Raw genomic sequence first — 13,989 nt, forward strand, 5'->3', positions numbered from 1 at the left:
GTGATGATTTATGGGTTTTATCACTTTATATTTAGTAAACTACCGCCATGAAGTCAAAGTTGATCTGACCGGTGATGCTGTGTTTCTAGCATTATGACCTGGATTCATTATTTTATTTGGAGACTTTTGGGGATTATTGTGTTACTTCTGCAGTGTTCTGAATATGCATCAAACTGGATGTTAGAATTATTTAATATGAATGTTTGTAAAATAGGACTGATGAATCCACTCAGGGCCACCATTTGGCACAACAACCAGGATGTAAAGAAGCAAAAACCAAACCAAGCATTGTTCTGGTTACACAACAAACACTGATACAAACAGTTCTCGTTAGTAGGTAGTTTCCAATTTGCAGCTCAATGGCCGTGTTTGAAAGCATGTTGTAAAACCAGATTTACTTCTACACTTAGCTACGAGGCATTATGATGAGCATCACTTACATGTTTTAGCTGTAGTTGAACTCTTTCATTTACAGATCATCTTGGGTTCCATATTTAAATCTTAGTGCGTATTTTCTGTAATACACTATTTTCTGTGGCACAACGACCAGGTGCTGAAGGCAGTGGTTGAGAGTTTAGCTTCATATCACTATCTAAGACCTGCTTTTCTGAGATGTGTGTTATATATCATATATCATAATGTGGATTTGAGGAAACAGAAGTTCTTCTGTAAAATATTTACCTCAGTGCAATTCTTGCTGTGATTTACATGTGAATACATTAACAATGATTTTAAATGATTTAAGCAGAGTAAAAATCATACAATCATTCTGAAACTAGAAATTTAGGTTAACCGTCAAACAGCTAAACTTTAATCAGATTAAGAGTCAAGTAATTTTATTTAGTCCATTATCACATTTTTTGGTACAAATGAAAAACAAAAAATAGTTTTCCTGCATTTCCCAACTCAACAGCATAAAGTGCTGAAGCTTTCTCCTGCTGAGACTGTATGAGTAACCTAACCTAACAATAATGAAATTATCTGTATTTTGATACTGAATTATTTTAGCAGTAAAGTCAATATTTCATTTGTACCACATTTTATATAATGTATAATGAAGGATCTTATTTTTAGATGACAGTGTTCACTTACAAGAACTAAGGAATAAATAAAAATCCACAGGAGTTTTCTGGCTTTTCTTTACCACAAATAAATCTTTATTTACATTTTAGTAGTGTTTAAGTAGTGACATTGATTAAACATAACTAAATTTTTCTAAAAGAAACCTTTTCTCTAAACAATTTATCGCCATGTAGCTTGAAATACAAACAACATGTGTGATAAGGAGACAATATATGTTATACATGTAACTAACCAGAGGACAGCATGTGCACACACAGAATGTTTAACCTTATTCTAAAGTTTTTTTAATGAATGACATTAGATTTATGCAGGTTTATCATTGGACTTCAGACATGAGAGCTGTAAAGAACACATTTGATATTAAATGTCTCACTAATAAAACACAATTTTTATTCATAAAGTGATGTTATTAAAGGAGAGAATTTAAAACACAGCATAGTGCCATTTACATTTAGAAAAGACGCTCTCAATACAAAGAAAGTGAAACATATCAGCCTTGTGTCTTTCCCATTATTTCTTCTTCCAAACAGGTATAGAGGTCTGCCTGGGGGCAGGAGTGCACCTGATCCCCCAACATGTACTAGAGCGCTTCAGACACACAAAACAAAACGTTCCACTACATCGAGGGCAAAAAACTGATGGGCAACCCTTCTTGCTGTGCTGCAACAGCAAACCACAGGTTGGACAGGCACGGACTGAGGGACACACACGGATTCCATACTCATACTCATCTCCATACACATACTGATTTAATGTGGTATCTCGGCATTTTTTTAGTGTTTCTAGTGACTCGTTACAGCAGTCATCATTTTCACAGCGGTCTTTCCGAGGCCGTGCACCCTTCCATTCCCTCAAACACTGCCAGCAGAATTCAAACGGCCGTCCTTTTACTGCTGTGCACACTTTACAGAGGACATTCAAATCTGATTCATTTGCTCTCGTCACAGTGGATCTGCAGCCAGGACACTACATGGAGACAGAGGTGGGACAATATTTGATATATAGCAAAATGTCTATCAAGTCTATATTCACAGTATATATAATATATTGATGAAACACTTACCAACTTAGTAGTAAGTGTCTGCCTGGCAATGTTAAATTCCATGGTTTTTCTGAAATACGTCTTTTCTTGAGGGTCCAGAAGAGCCATTTTACAAACCTCTGCAAAAGTCCACTCAGCACTACAACCAGACCCACCACACACAAACCTGCTTTCACCCTTTATTAAATATGGAGAGGTGAGAATTAATAGACTCGCATGTTGGAAACAAAACACTAAACAATTCGATGAGTTTTTTTCAGTAGGTTATTAACCCTTTCATGCATGAATTATGACAACCTGAATCTGGATTTTTTTTTCTTAAATATTTTTATTCATCTTCAGGCATGAAAAAAAGATTTTTGACCTTCATTTTTTTCAAACATTTTCTTTTTCGAAAGAGTTTTTTAAACTCAATACACGTATTGACTTATGAATTGAGTATGAAGTGACACATCAGTGTCCAATGTAGTGGTATATGTGCAAGTATACCATCAACACTGACACAAATACAAAAAAACAGCCTTTGAATAACTGGCCACTATGCATGAAAGGGTTAAAACTACAAACACTCAAATATTTCATCATACATCACAACTGTATTGCTATATGTACAAATTATGTACAAATTTGATGAAACAGAGTTGTGTTGCTATATTTTGTCTGAAAGCTATTTATGTTCTTTACTCTATAGAAACACTGAAATGATCACAGCTATAACAGTACAGGTGTAATTCAAAGCTACACTGAGGCCTCACAGAGGGCAGATCAGTCAGCCAACATGCACAAGTACAAGTTACAATAGAGAAGACAGAAGCTGAACATTTCTGACTGTTTGATTTATTTCCTTGAGAGCACAGCAGGTTTCTGCTAAGAGAAGTTCATGAATTTACAGAGCAGTGTGCTGCTCTGTGTTGATTTAAGTCAGCGTAGCTTCTTTCTCATCTACATGACAGTAAACATTACAATCCAATTCACAACCACAAAAACTAATGACATATTGGGCACTGTTTTCATTTTTCTTTATTTATTCACGTTGACATAACATAAAAATCCTGTTAAAAATCAACACAACCCTGCATGACGCTGTTATTTATTTATATATGTCTGCTTGTTTATTTTAGCAAAGCCAACCTTTAGTGGCCTACCTGGTCCAACAACTTGCGACACCAGTTGGTGAGAGAGGTCGGGGTCACAGCGTGACCACAGGACATCTGAGCTCTGCGAGATTTGAAGTCTTCACACAAGACTGAGAACAATCACACACAAGCAAAAAAATCAGTGTCAAACATAAATGAATGCTAATGCGTTTTGTTTAACTTTAGTGTCAACGCAGGTAAAAATATTTTAATATAATATATATATATATATATATATATATATATATATACATATATATATATATATATATATATATATATATATATGTATGTATGTATGTATGTCTGTTCGATGTCACTTTAAAAAGTGCTCAGGTAACAGGCCTACTTACAGTCCAAATCATCTTCTCCATCGACAAACTTAAGTGTCTTGTCGCGAGGGTCGTAACACTTCTCCTGTTTTGTTGGCACGCTTGAGGGCGTGAAAAACAAAACAAAAAACAGATTAAAATGAACACTTTCGGTTTCACTTCAAAGAGACATAATTTCGCTGGAGGCAGATAGTCGCACACAGTTTCTTCTTAACATAAAGTTTGTGATCAGCGCGAAGTTTAAAACAATAGAAAAAGTCAGTGAAATCAGAGCAGCAGATGAAACACACACACACACAACAGTGACTGAACCACAGTGTTACCTGTGTCGCGGAGGCGGGAATGCTGGGGCCATCGTCGCTGTGTCCACGAGAAACTCCGTGTAAGGGTGACAGTCATCTAGCAAGATGGAAGCAAACCTTCGTCTCAGTAAAATATCTGAACGCTCGCATAAGGCCGGGTTGAACATCTGGCTTGGCTTTTACTGTCTCTGTTCACAGAATAATATCCAGCGATGGACTGAGAGTCGCTTTGGTCCGCTGTGAATGTAAGCAACGATACTCCTCCCTCTCTCTCTCTATTCGGGCGTGTGTTTCAGGGTAATGCCTCTGAAGGTGTGAAGAAACTCCAGTTTAGGCTGATTGCCTGAGTTTACAACAACGATATTTGGTTCACACAGGGCTGGACTGGGACAAAAAATAAAAATAAAAATCAGACTTTGGTCCAGAAGACCCATCATGATCGCTCAGCAAAAAATTAAAAAATAAAATTAATTAATTAATTAATTGATGAAGTTTAAAAATTTATTACATTTAAGACAAGGTAAAAAAATCACATTGGTTGTTGTTGAATTAATTCTTAGTTGCACTGCAGTGCCGCATAATGATTAAGTACGTTTCAGCTTTTAGTGAACTTTGAATGTGTCACTTCCTAATCACGTCTCCCCACCCCTATATCGATAGATAGATAGATAGATAGATAGATAGATAGATAGATAGATAGATAGATAGATAGATAGATAGATAGATAGATAGATAGATAGATAGATAGATAGATAGATAGATAGATAGATAGATAGATAGATAGATAGATAGATAGATAGATAGATAGATAGATAATGACGGCAGGAAGGAAGAAAAATCCACAGACTTACATCAAATGTTTTGTTCAAATGCATAGATGAAATTTGGCAATAATATTCTGCAATAATAATCTCTAAGGCAGAGCCCTCACTCTTAAGAAGAAACTCTGCTGCTTGTATCCACAGTCTCATTTCTTCAGTCACTACCCAAAGCTGGTGACCACGGGTGAGTGGAAGAACATAGATCAACCTGTAAATCATCAGCTTCACTTTTACACTCAGCTCTCTTCACCACACCAAACTAATAAAGGACCAAACTGCCTGTCAGTCTCTGGCTCCACTCCCCCATCGCTCATGAACTGGTCCTAGGGATACTGGAAATCTTCCACTTGGGGCAGCAGCTCATCCCTGACCAGCGGTGCTGATGGGCCCTCTTGTTACTCCAAAAGAAGAAGCTGAAGCTTTTGAGAACTCACATTCCCGGAAGTGAACTGAAAATGTGTGGAAAGGTCTTGAAAATTTGGTGACTTCTTTAACTGGTCGGTTCATGAATTACATCACAGTAAAGCCATTCATTATCTGCACAAACATTGAGAAAATAAGTGAATTTAGAAGATCTCCCCCTGGCCAAATTTAAAGGTTCAGTTTTCCCAGAATTATTCACACTCTGTTCATTTGAATCCCACCTGTTATCCTTCTCAGGTTTGAGCAGTAAACACAGAAACTGACATCTGCACACACCAGGTCTCTGAACGTCACCAATATATTTTTGTTTCATTTGTTTTTTGTCACTTTCAGTTTCTCCCCAGCAGCTTTAAGAAGTCATACGACTGCAGATCAGGACTTATATGATTTTACTTTATATAATACAAGTATTAGTCCTGCTGAGAGTTGAGGTTTATTTATTTAATTGATTATATTTTATAACTATCTTTTATAGGCTTGCACCATATAGTCAAAGTTGATCTGACCAGTCGTGCTGTGTTTCTAGCATTATGACCTGGATTTATTATTTTATTTGGAGAGTTGGGGGGATTGTTGCGTTACTGCAATATTCTGAGTGTGAATCAAACTGATTGTTAAAAGTTTTCATCTGAATGTTTGTAAAATAGGACTGCTGAATCCACTCCTAGCCTTCATTTGGCACAACAACCAGGATGTAAAGAAGCAAAAAACCAAACCAAACATTGTTCTGGTTACAAAACAAACACTGATACAAACAGTTCTCGTTAGTAGGTAGTTTCCAGTGTGCAGCTTAATGACAGTCTTTGAAATCGTGTTGTAAAACCAGATTTACTTCTACACTTAGCTACGAGGCATTATGATGAGCATCGTTTACATGTTTCAGCTGTAGTTGAACTCTATCATTTACAGATCATCTTGGGTTCCATATTTAGATCTTAGTGCGTATTTTCTGTGATACATTTTCTTCTGCTGGTAACCAAAGCAATGCAGGTAATGTTCTTCATAATGTATCACTTAACCAGCATTAAAGGTAAAAGGAGAGCATTCATGCTGGGAATACAAGCACATAAGTTTACAGTGGTTAACTCATAAGCTTATCATGGAATCATAGGCCTTCATCATGGTCATCTGAGACAAATGGTCTAAGATGGCTTGAGCAACCTGATGATGGGCCTAGAGGCCTGGGGCAAAAAGGAACACCACCTACTTCAGGAAGAGGTCGAAGCAGGTGTGGCCAAACGGAATGAGCAGAGCAGTGGGACTGTGGTGGCAAGGAGAGTAGATGTTTTGGCTAACCTGGTAAACCTTTATCATCTTGAGAAAGAGTGAAACTCCTTTCTGCTCCTTTGCTCTTGGAATATCTACTCAGCAGCTGCCCACTGACTCTGCACGATGGCTGCTATCTGTGGCACCATAATCAGGTGCTGAAGGCAGTGATTTAGAGTTTAGCTTCATATCAGAATCTCAGACCTGCTCTTTTGACATGTGTATTATATATCATATATCATAACTTGGATTTGGGGAAACATAAGTTCTTCTATAAAATGTTTACCTCAGTGCAATTCATGCAGTGATCTACATGTGAATATGTTAACAATGATTTTAAATGATTTAAGCAGAGTAAAAACTATAGTCATTCTGGGATCACACTAAGACTAGAAATTCACGTTAACATTTAAACAGCTGAACTTTAATCAGATTAAGAGTTAATGTAGTTAAATGTAGTCTATTATCAAATGAAAAACAAATAATGAAAACTGGTTTTCCTGCATTTCCCAACTCAGCAGCACAAAGTAATGAAGCTTTCTCCTACCGATACTGCAATTTAATAACAATGAAAATATCTGCCTTTTAAATCAGTTACTGTATTTATTTACTGTCACATAAATATTTCATTTATAAAATTTTTTATATAATGTTTAATGAAGGATCATATTTTATATGACAGTGTTCACTTACAGGATATAAGAAATAAAAAAAAATCCACAATATTTTATTGTACAGGATTTTGCTGGCTTTTCTTCCCCCACAGATACATTTTTATTTACATTTAAACATTGACGTTGATTAAATATAACTACAATTTACTAAAACAAACATTTGCTCTAAACAATTTATTATCATGTAGCTAGGAATACAAACAAAATGTGTGATAAGGAGACAATTTAACCTTATTCTAAATTTTTTAAATGGATGACATTAGATTTATGTAGATTTATCACTGGACTTCAGACATAAGACAGCTGTATAGATCACATCTGTTAGTAAATTTATAATGTGATGTTATTAAAGCAGAGAGTTTAAAACACAGCATGCTGACACTTACTGTACATTTAGAAAAGGCACTCTCAATACAAAGTAGGTGAAACTTAACGGCCTGTTTCTTTCCAATCATTTCTTCTTCCAAACAGGTATAGAGGTCTGTCTGGGGGCAATGCAACTGGTTAACAAACATGTACATGGGCATTCCTAATTGCTGCAAACCACAGGTGGGACAGACACGGACAGAGAGGCACACACACATGGACTCCATACCCATACCATGTGATATCTGCACAAGCATTTTTTTAGTGTTTCTAGTGACGGGTTTGAGCAGTCATCATTTTCACAGCGGTCTTTCCGAGGCCGTGCACCCTTCCACTCCCTCAAACACTGCCAGCAGAATTCAAACGGCTGTCCTTTTACTGCTGTGCACACTTTAAAAAGGACATTCAAATCTGACCCATTCTCTCTCATCACAGTGGATCCACATCCTGGACACTACATGGAGACGTAATATTTGGAGGTGCAATATTTGATATATACATTACAGGTTTATATTGCCGAGGCAATTTAACTTATAAGATTTATGTGCTACAAGTTACAATAGAGAAGACAGAAGCTCGTGAATTTACAGCAGTTACACAGTGATTAGTAATAAACAAGCGCCTTTGTGATTTAGTAGAGCTTGTGAGAGTGAGTGGATTTAAGAACGTGAGTGACTTAGGTGTGTCAGTTGGTTTGTCGTGTGTTATCGAGTCTGGAGGAGAGTTGGAAATCTTTTGTTTTAAATCGAAGTTAGGATGATTCATGATTTAATTTCCAAAATTTGCATATGATCTTCAATTTGTAGCAGGTTCACTGACTATCACATAGCAGCTGGAGCAGTCTCAAATGGAGCTCAGTCCACTACTGCCACCTACAGTGGGGCAAAAAAGTATTTAGTCAGCCACCGATTGTGCAAGTTCCCCCACTTAAAATGATGACAGAGGTCAGTAATTTGCACCAGAGGTACACTTCAACTGTGAGAGACAGAATGTGAAAAAAAAAATCCATGAATCCACATGGTAGGATTTGTAAAGAATTTATTCGTAAATTAGGGTGGAAAATAAGTATTTGGTCACCTCAAACAAGGAAAATCTCTGGCTCTCACAGACCTGTAACGTCTTCTGTAAGAAGCTTTTCTGTCCCCCACTCGTTACCTGTATGAATGGCACCTGTTTGAACTCATCATCTGTATAAAAGACACCTGTCCACAGCCTCAAACAGTCAGACTCCAAACTCCGCCATGGCCAAGACCAAAGAGCTTTCGAAGGACACCAGGAAAAGTATTGTAGACCTGCACCAGACTGGGAAGAGTGAATCTACAATAGGCAAGCAGCTTGGTGTGAAAAAATCAACTGTGGGAGCAATCATCAGAAAATGGAAGACATACAAGACCACTGATAATCTCCCTCGATCTGGGGCTCCACGCAAGATCTCATCCCGTGGGGTCAAAATGATCATGAGAACGGTGAGCAAAGATCCCAGAACCACACGGGGGGACCTGGTGAATGACCTGCAGAGAGCTGGGACCAAAGTAACAAAGGTCACCATCAGTAACACACTACAACGGCAGGGAATCAAATCCCACAGTGCCAGACGTGTTCCGCTGCTGAAGCCAGTGCATGTCCAGGCCCGTCTGAAGTTTGCCAGAGAGCACATGGATGATACAGCAGAGGATTGGGAGAATGTCATGTGGTCAGATGAAACCAAAGTAGAACTTTTTGGTATAAACTCAACTCGTCGTGTTTGGAGGAAGAAGAATACTGAGTTGCATCCCAAGAACACCATACCTACTGTGAAGCATGGGGGTGGAAACATCATGCTATGGGGCTGTTTTTCTGCCAAGGGGACAGGACGACTGATCCGTGTTAAGGACAGAATGAATGGGGCCATGTATCGTGAGATTTTGAGCCAAAACCTCCTTCCATCAGTGAGAACTTTGAAGATGAAACGAGGCTGGGTCTTCCAACATGACAATGATCCAAAACACACCGCCCGGGCAACAAAGGAGTGGCTCCGTAAGAAGCATTTGAAAGTCCTGGAGTGGCCTAGCCAGTCTCCAGACCTCAACCCCATAGAAAATCTGTGGCGGGAGTTGAAAGTCCGTGTTGCTCGGCGACAGCCCCAAAACATCACTGCTCTCGAGAAGATCTGCATGGAGGAATGGGCCAAAATACCAGCTACTGTGTGTGCAAACCTGGTAAAGACCTATAGTAAACGTTTGACCTCTGTTATTGCCAACAAAGGTTATGTTACAAAGTATTGAGTTGTATTTATGTTATTGACCAAATACTTATTTTCCACCCTGATTTACGAATAAATTCTTTACAAATCCTACCATGTGGATTCATGGATTTTTTTTTTCACATTCTGTCTCTCACAGTTGAAGTGTACCTCTGGTGCAAATTACTGACCTCTGTCATCATTTTAGGTGGGGGAACTTGCACAATCGGTGGCTGACTAGATACTTTTTTGCCCCACTGTATGCCATAGCGTACTACTAGATTAACTTGTGACACATTTGCACCTGCTTCTATGACCACATTGAGTAGAGGCTGAGTGGCTGCACTTACATCTGGTGCATTCAAGACTAAAACCAGTCATTAAGCAAAGACAACACTGATCATCTTATCTGTTTATTACACAGCCAGATTAACTTGTGACACCTGTCCTCACTGTTGGTAACACTAAAAGCTGTAAGATTCATTTAAAATCCTCTGAATGAGGGAATTCTGTTATTACTCTTCTCAGTTTCCTTTGATTATGATTCAAACAGTTGAATTCTGATGCCACTTTTTGCAGTGAACTTTCATTTTTATCTTATTGACTTATTCAGCCTTCAGTCTTTAGACTGGATAAATCACTTGGATGAATGATAAAACATTTCTCCCACTAAAAACATTACATACACATGAACAGAATCAACCTTTTGTTTAGTTAACGGAGTACCAAAAAAAAAGCTATTTTCCTACTTCCACAAGGTGGGGCTTGTACACCAATGTGTGAGCTGAGCTCTTAAGAAAGACACATTCACTCACCAGACATTTCATTAGGTACATCTTGCTAGTACAGGATTAAACCCCCTTTTACCCTCAGAACTTCAGAAAGGGGTGATTTGAATGCAGTGAACTCATCGTTCAGCTTTTGATGAAAGAACACTTTTTACTCTTTGTTCTTCAGGGTGAAAATACTGAGGTTCTTTTAATTTGTAAATTTGAAAACTGAGAATGTGATGACTCCTAGAACCAAATAATGAACCAAGGCAGACATTAGACTTCAATAAAAACTACACAAAAAATAATGAATAATGAAGGTACAGCCTCCCGTGACATGGGCCAGCATGTAATGTATTTGTCTGTGTGTGTACAAAAGAGTTCAGGGTGGCAGCCATGAGCAGAGATGATCCTAGTGTTTTGGCTGGGATGTTTCTCTCCACATTGCAGTGTGTTTATTAAATCCACTTTGAATCACGCTCACTGGGTGTTTTGCAGGTTACTGTTAAAATTGCCATAACATTAGCAAAACCACATAATCTTCAGACAATTTTGAAGGCTTATCTCTCTGTTGAATCTTCTCATCTTGCCATTGTGCTGTGATCTTTATTGGGTTTTCCATTGACAGTTTTCTGTGTGCTGGCATTGGTGTTATGGTGCTAATGCTTCACCAGGCTGCGTCAACCTGCCAAATTCTTTCCTCACTGCACACCCCCATCTGCCTCACCTCATTTCTCTTTCTGTCAGCAGATTCCCAGTCCCTCTTTTTTCCCTCTCCTTCCCCTGTCCTTTCAGTTTTCCTGGGATTGTTGACAATCAGTTCATTTGGATTTCATCAGTTAATCTTTCACCTGTTTGAATGAACAGTAAACACCCTCTGCACACACCTGGGAATGCCCCTAAGATTTTTTCTATTTATTCTTTGTTACTTTTGATTCCAACCCAGCAGTTATGAGAAGTCATGTGACTACAGATTAGAAGTCGTCATTATTTTATACACTTTTATTTTAGTTAATCCCTGTTAGTGCTGCAGAGAGTCAAGGTTTATTTATTTATTTTATGAATTTATTGGTTTTATCACACTACTTTTGGAACCTTGCACCACATAGTCAAGTTGAGGAAAGTACCTGATCTACAGATCAGAGACTCTGAGTGATTTACTTGGAGATTTTCTGGGCTTGTTGTGTTGCTTTCACCATTGTGGTTTTCTGAATGTGAATCAAACTGGATGTTAAAATGTCTTATTTTTTATATGGTTATATAACAGCACTGATGAATTCACTCATAGCCATCATTTGGCACAAGCATGTGAAGCAGCAAAAAAAATAAACTAAACAAACATTGTTCTGCTACATATCAAACTGATGAGGGTGTGTTAGGTAGTTTCCAGTATTCATCTGAACAACATTTGAAATCATGCTTTTAATAAGGAGATTCATTTCTACACCGAATAATGGGCATTGTGGTGAACTTCATTTACATGCTTAGCCGTTATTTGAACTTTTAGGTTTACAGATTAAACCCGACTCAATTTAGCATGATAGTTCCCCATCTTAAACGTCCTATTTTTGCACCCATGCTGACCTGTCTGTGATCCAGGCTCCTTTAGACAAGGATGCTTAGTGACAAGAGCTTCAGCTACCACTGATACATCCCGATCACTGGGGTATGCATTGAAACTATGCATTTTAGCTGCAAGAATTTCAAGAATGTCATGCTTTTGTTCCCTAAACAACTTGAGAGCCTTTCCTTTTCTCTCATAAGCAACATCACCCTCACCAAGTACGAGTTCTATCTCATAGGAAAATGTAGGAATTGGGAAATCCTGAGGCCATCTTTCAACCCTGTCTGGAGTCATGGCATTGGGTAGACCAGATAGTGGTGATAGTTCCACTATCTGGTCTACCAACTTTTACAACAGCTTTCTGAAGAAGCTCCTCAATATCTAGAAGTGAACAAAGCTGCCTGTCAAAGTCTGGGTCTTCGTATAATAAGCTAAAGTCATAGTCAAGTTTGAACTTTTCTTTTATAATGTCTTTTAGCTGATCCACAGATTCTGGACGTGAGAATAAAGTCAGTTTTCTCACAATTTCTTTTGAGACATGAACATGAAGTAGTAGGGCTTGAGCAGACATTTCCTAGAAAGGAAAAGAAAAGAGAAGAGTCGTTCTTTTGGGGGTTTTTTCACCCTGATCTTATTCCATAACAGGAGGACAGAAGCTGCAGAGAGGCGTGTAAGACTTCAACTCTGCTTCCTGGTCCCAACTCTGGATAGTGATATTTTGGGGAGGTTTAATAAATTAGGCCAGATTTCTAGAAATGAGAGCTGCTCCATCCAAAGTGGGATGGATGCTGTCTGTCCTAACAAGACCAGGTTTCCTCCAGAAAGTTTCCCAATTACCTATAAAGCCCACATCATTTTTTGGACACCACTCAGACAGCCAGCAATTTAAGGAGAACATGCAGCTAAACATATCACTGTTAGTATGTGTCAGGTTTCTCAGTAGGCAGGGCAGAGCAAAATGAAGAAATTGCTACGCCAAAGCAACCCACTCAGCTACCCAGTGACTGAAATAGCAATACACCATCCCAGCGAATACTGGATAATTACCCCAAATGTGTATTTGGTGGTACAACATTAAGATCATTCAATCCTGCATGGTACTGCACTCGACCGTGGCTGGAGTACTCAGTTGTATAGGATACATGCTTCTGTTTCCTCTGTCGGAAATATTGCAGCACTGTCAAAAGCAGCACTTGATCAAGACAAGGGGCTACAGAGACAAAGTGCAATCCAATTACATAAACAAACAGAGGGCGCCCTTACTCCTCGCAAATGGGCGATAGAAAACCGATCGGTGCTCATGCAATTATTAGCTCAACTATTTTTTGATGGCCCATGATGGCGCCCCCCACCACGATGCCGCCCTGGGCAACGACCCAGGTCGCTCATATCAAAAACCACTACTGTTCAGGTGAACTACTTTGGGATGAGATTGATCATAGAGTTAAGGGACAAGAGCCAACAAGTTCCCAGCATCTCTGGGAACTCCTTCAAGACTGTTGGAAAACTATTTTAGGTGACTACCTTCTGAAGCTCAAAGGGCCGATACTTTGAAGAATCTAAAATATAAAACATATTTTGAGTTATTTCACATTTTTTGGTTACCACATAATTCCATATGTGTTCATCTACAATGTAAATACTCATGGAAATAAAGAAAAAACATGAAATAAGAAGGCGTGTCGAAACGTTTGGTAGCGTACACTGAATTTGATAAGGAGTGATTAAACAACTGAAACTATCTTCCCTACTTACCCATGTCTTTATACTTACCGTGTACATTTTTGACTGCGAAACAATACAAAAGAAGACAGGAATGCTTTCACTTCGTTTTTTAAAAAGATGTTGATAATGGCTTGAATATCATCATAACCGAAAAATCCCAACGATGACACGTTAGCGTTTTATTTCCCTGTTAAAACGTAACAACGAACTGACAGCAGCCTGCCTCCAACCCCGAGTGGGAGGTATAAGTAGCGTAAACAAACC

General features: G+C 38.5%; 1 protein-coding gene across 1 annotated transcript; it reads right to left on the reverse strand.

The window, feature by feature from the left end:
- Positions 1-1,135: 1,135 nt before the first annotated feature.
- LOC146714791 (uncharacterized) lies at positions 1,136-4,147 on the reverse strand. Its single transcript, XM_085451106.1, has 5 exons — positions 3,917-4,147; positions 3,615-3,694; positions 3,271-3,371; positions 2,147-2,302; positions 1,136-2,049 (listed from the first exon to the last, which is right to left on the reverse strand). The coding sequence occupies exons 1-5, from the start codon at positions 4,060-4,062 to the stop codon at positions 1,594-1,596; spliced, it is 939 nt and encodes a 312-aa protein (XP_085307232.1). The 5' UTR covers positions 4,063-4,147; the 3' UTR covers positions 1,136-1,593.
- Between the last annotated feature and the right edge of the window lie 9,842 nt (positions 4,148-13,989).

Source organism: Copadichromis virginalis, linkage group LG3 (assembly GCF_057382275.1).
Source record: "Copadichromis virginalis isolate Kocher_CV1m ecotype Utaka linkage group LG3, C_Virginalis_male_GT1.1, whole genome shotgun sequence".
NCBI lineage: Eukaryota > Metazoa > Chordata > Actinopteri > Cichliformes > Cichlidae > Copadichromis > Copadichromis virginalis.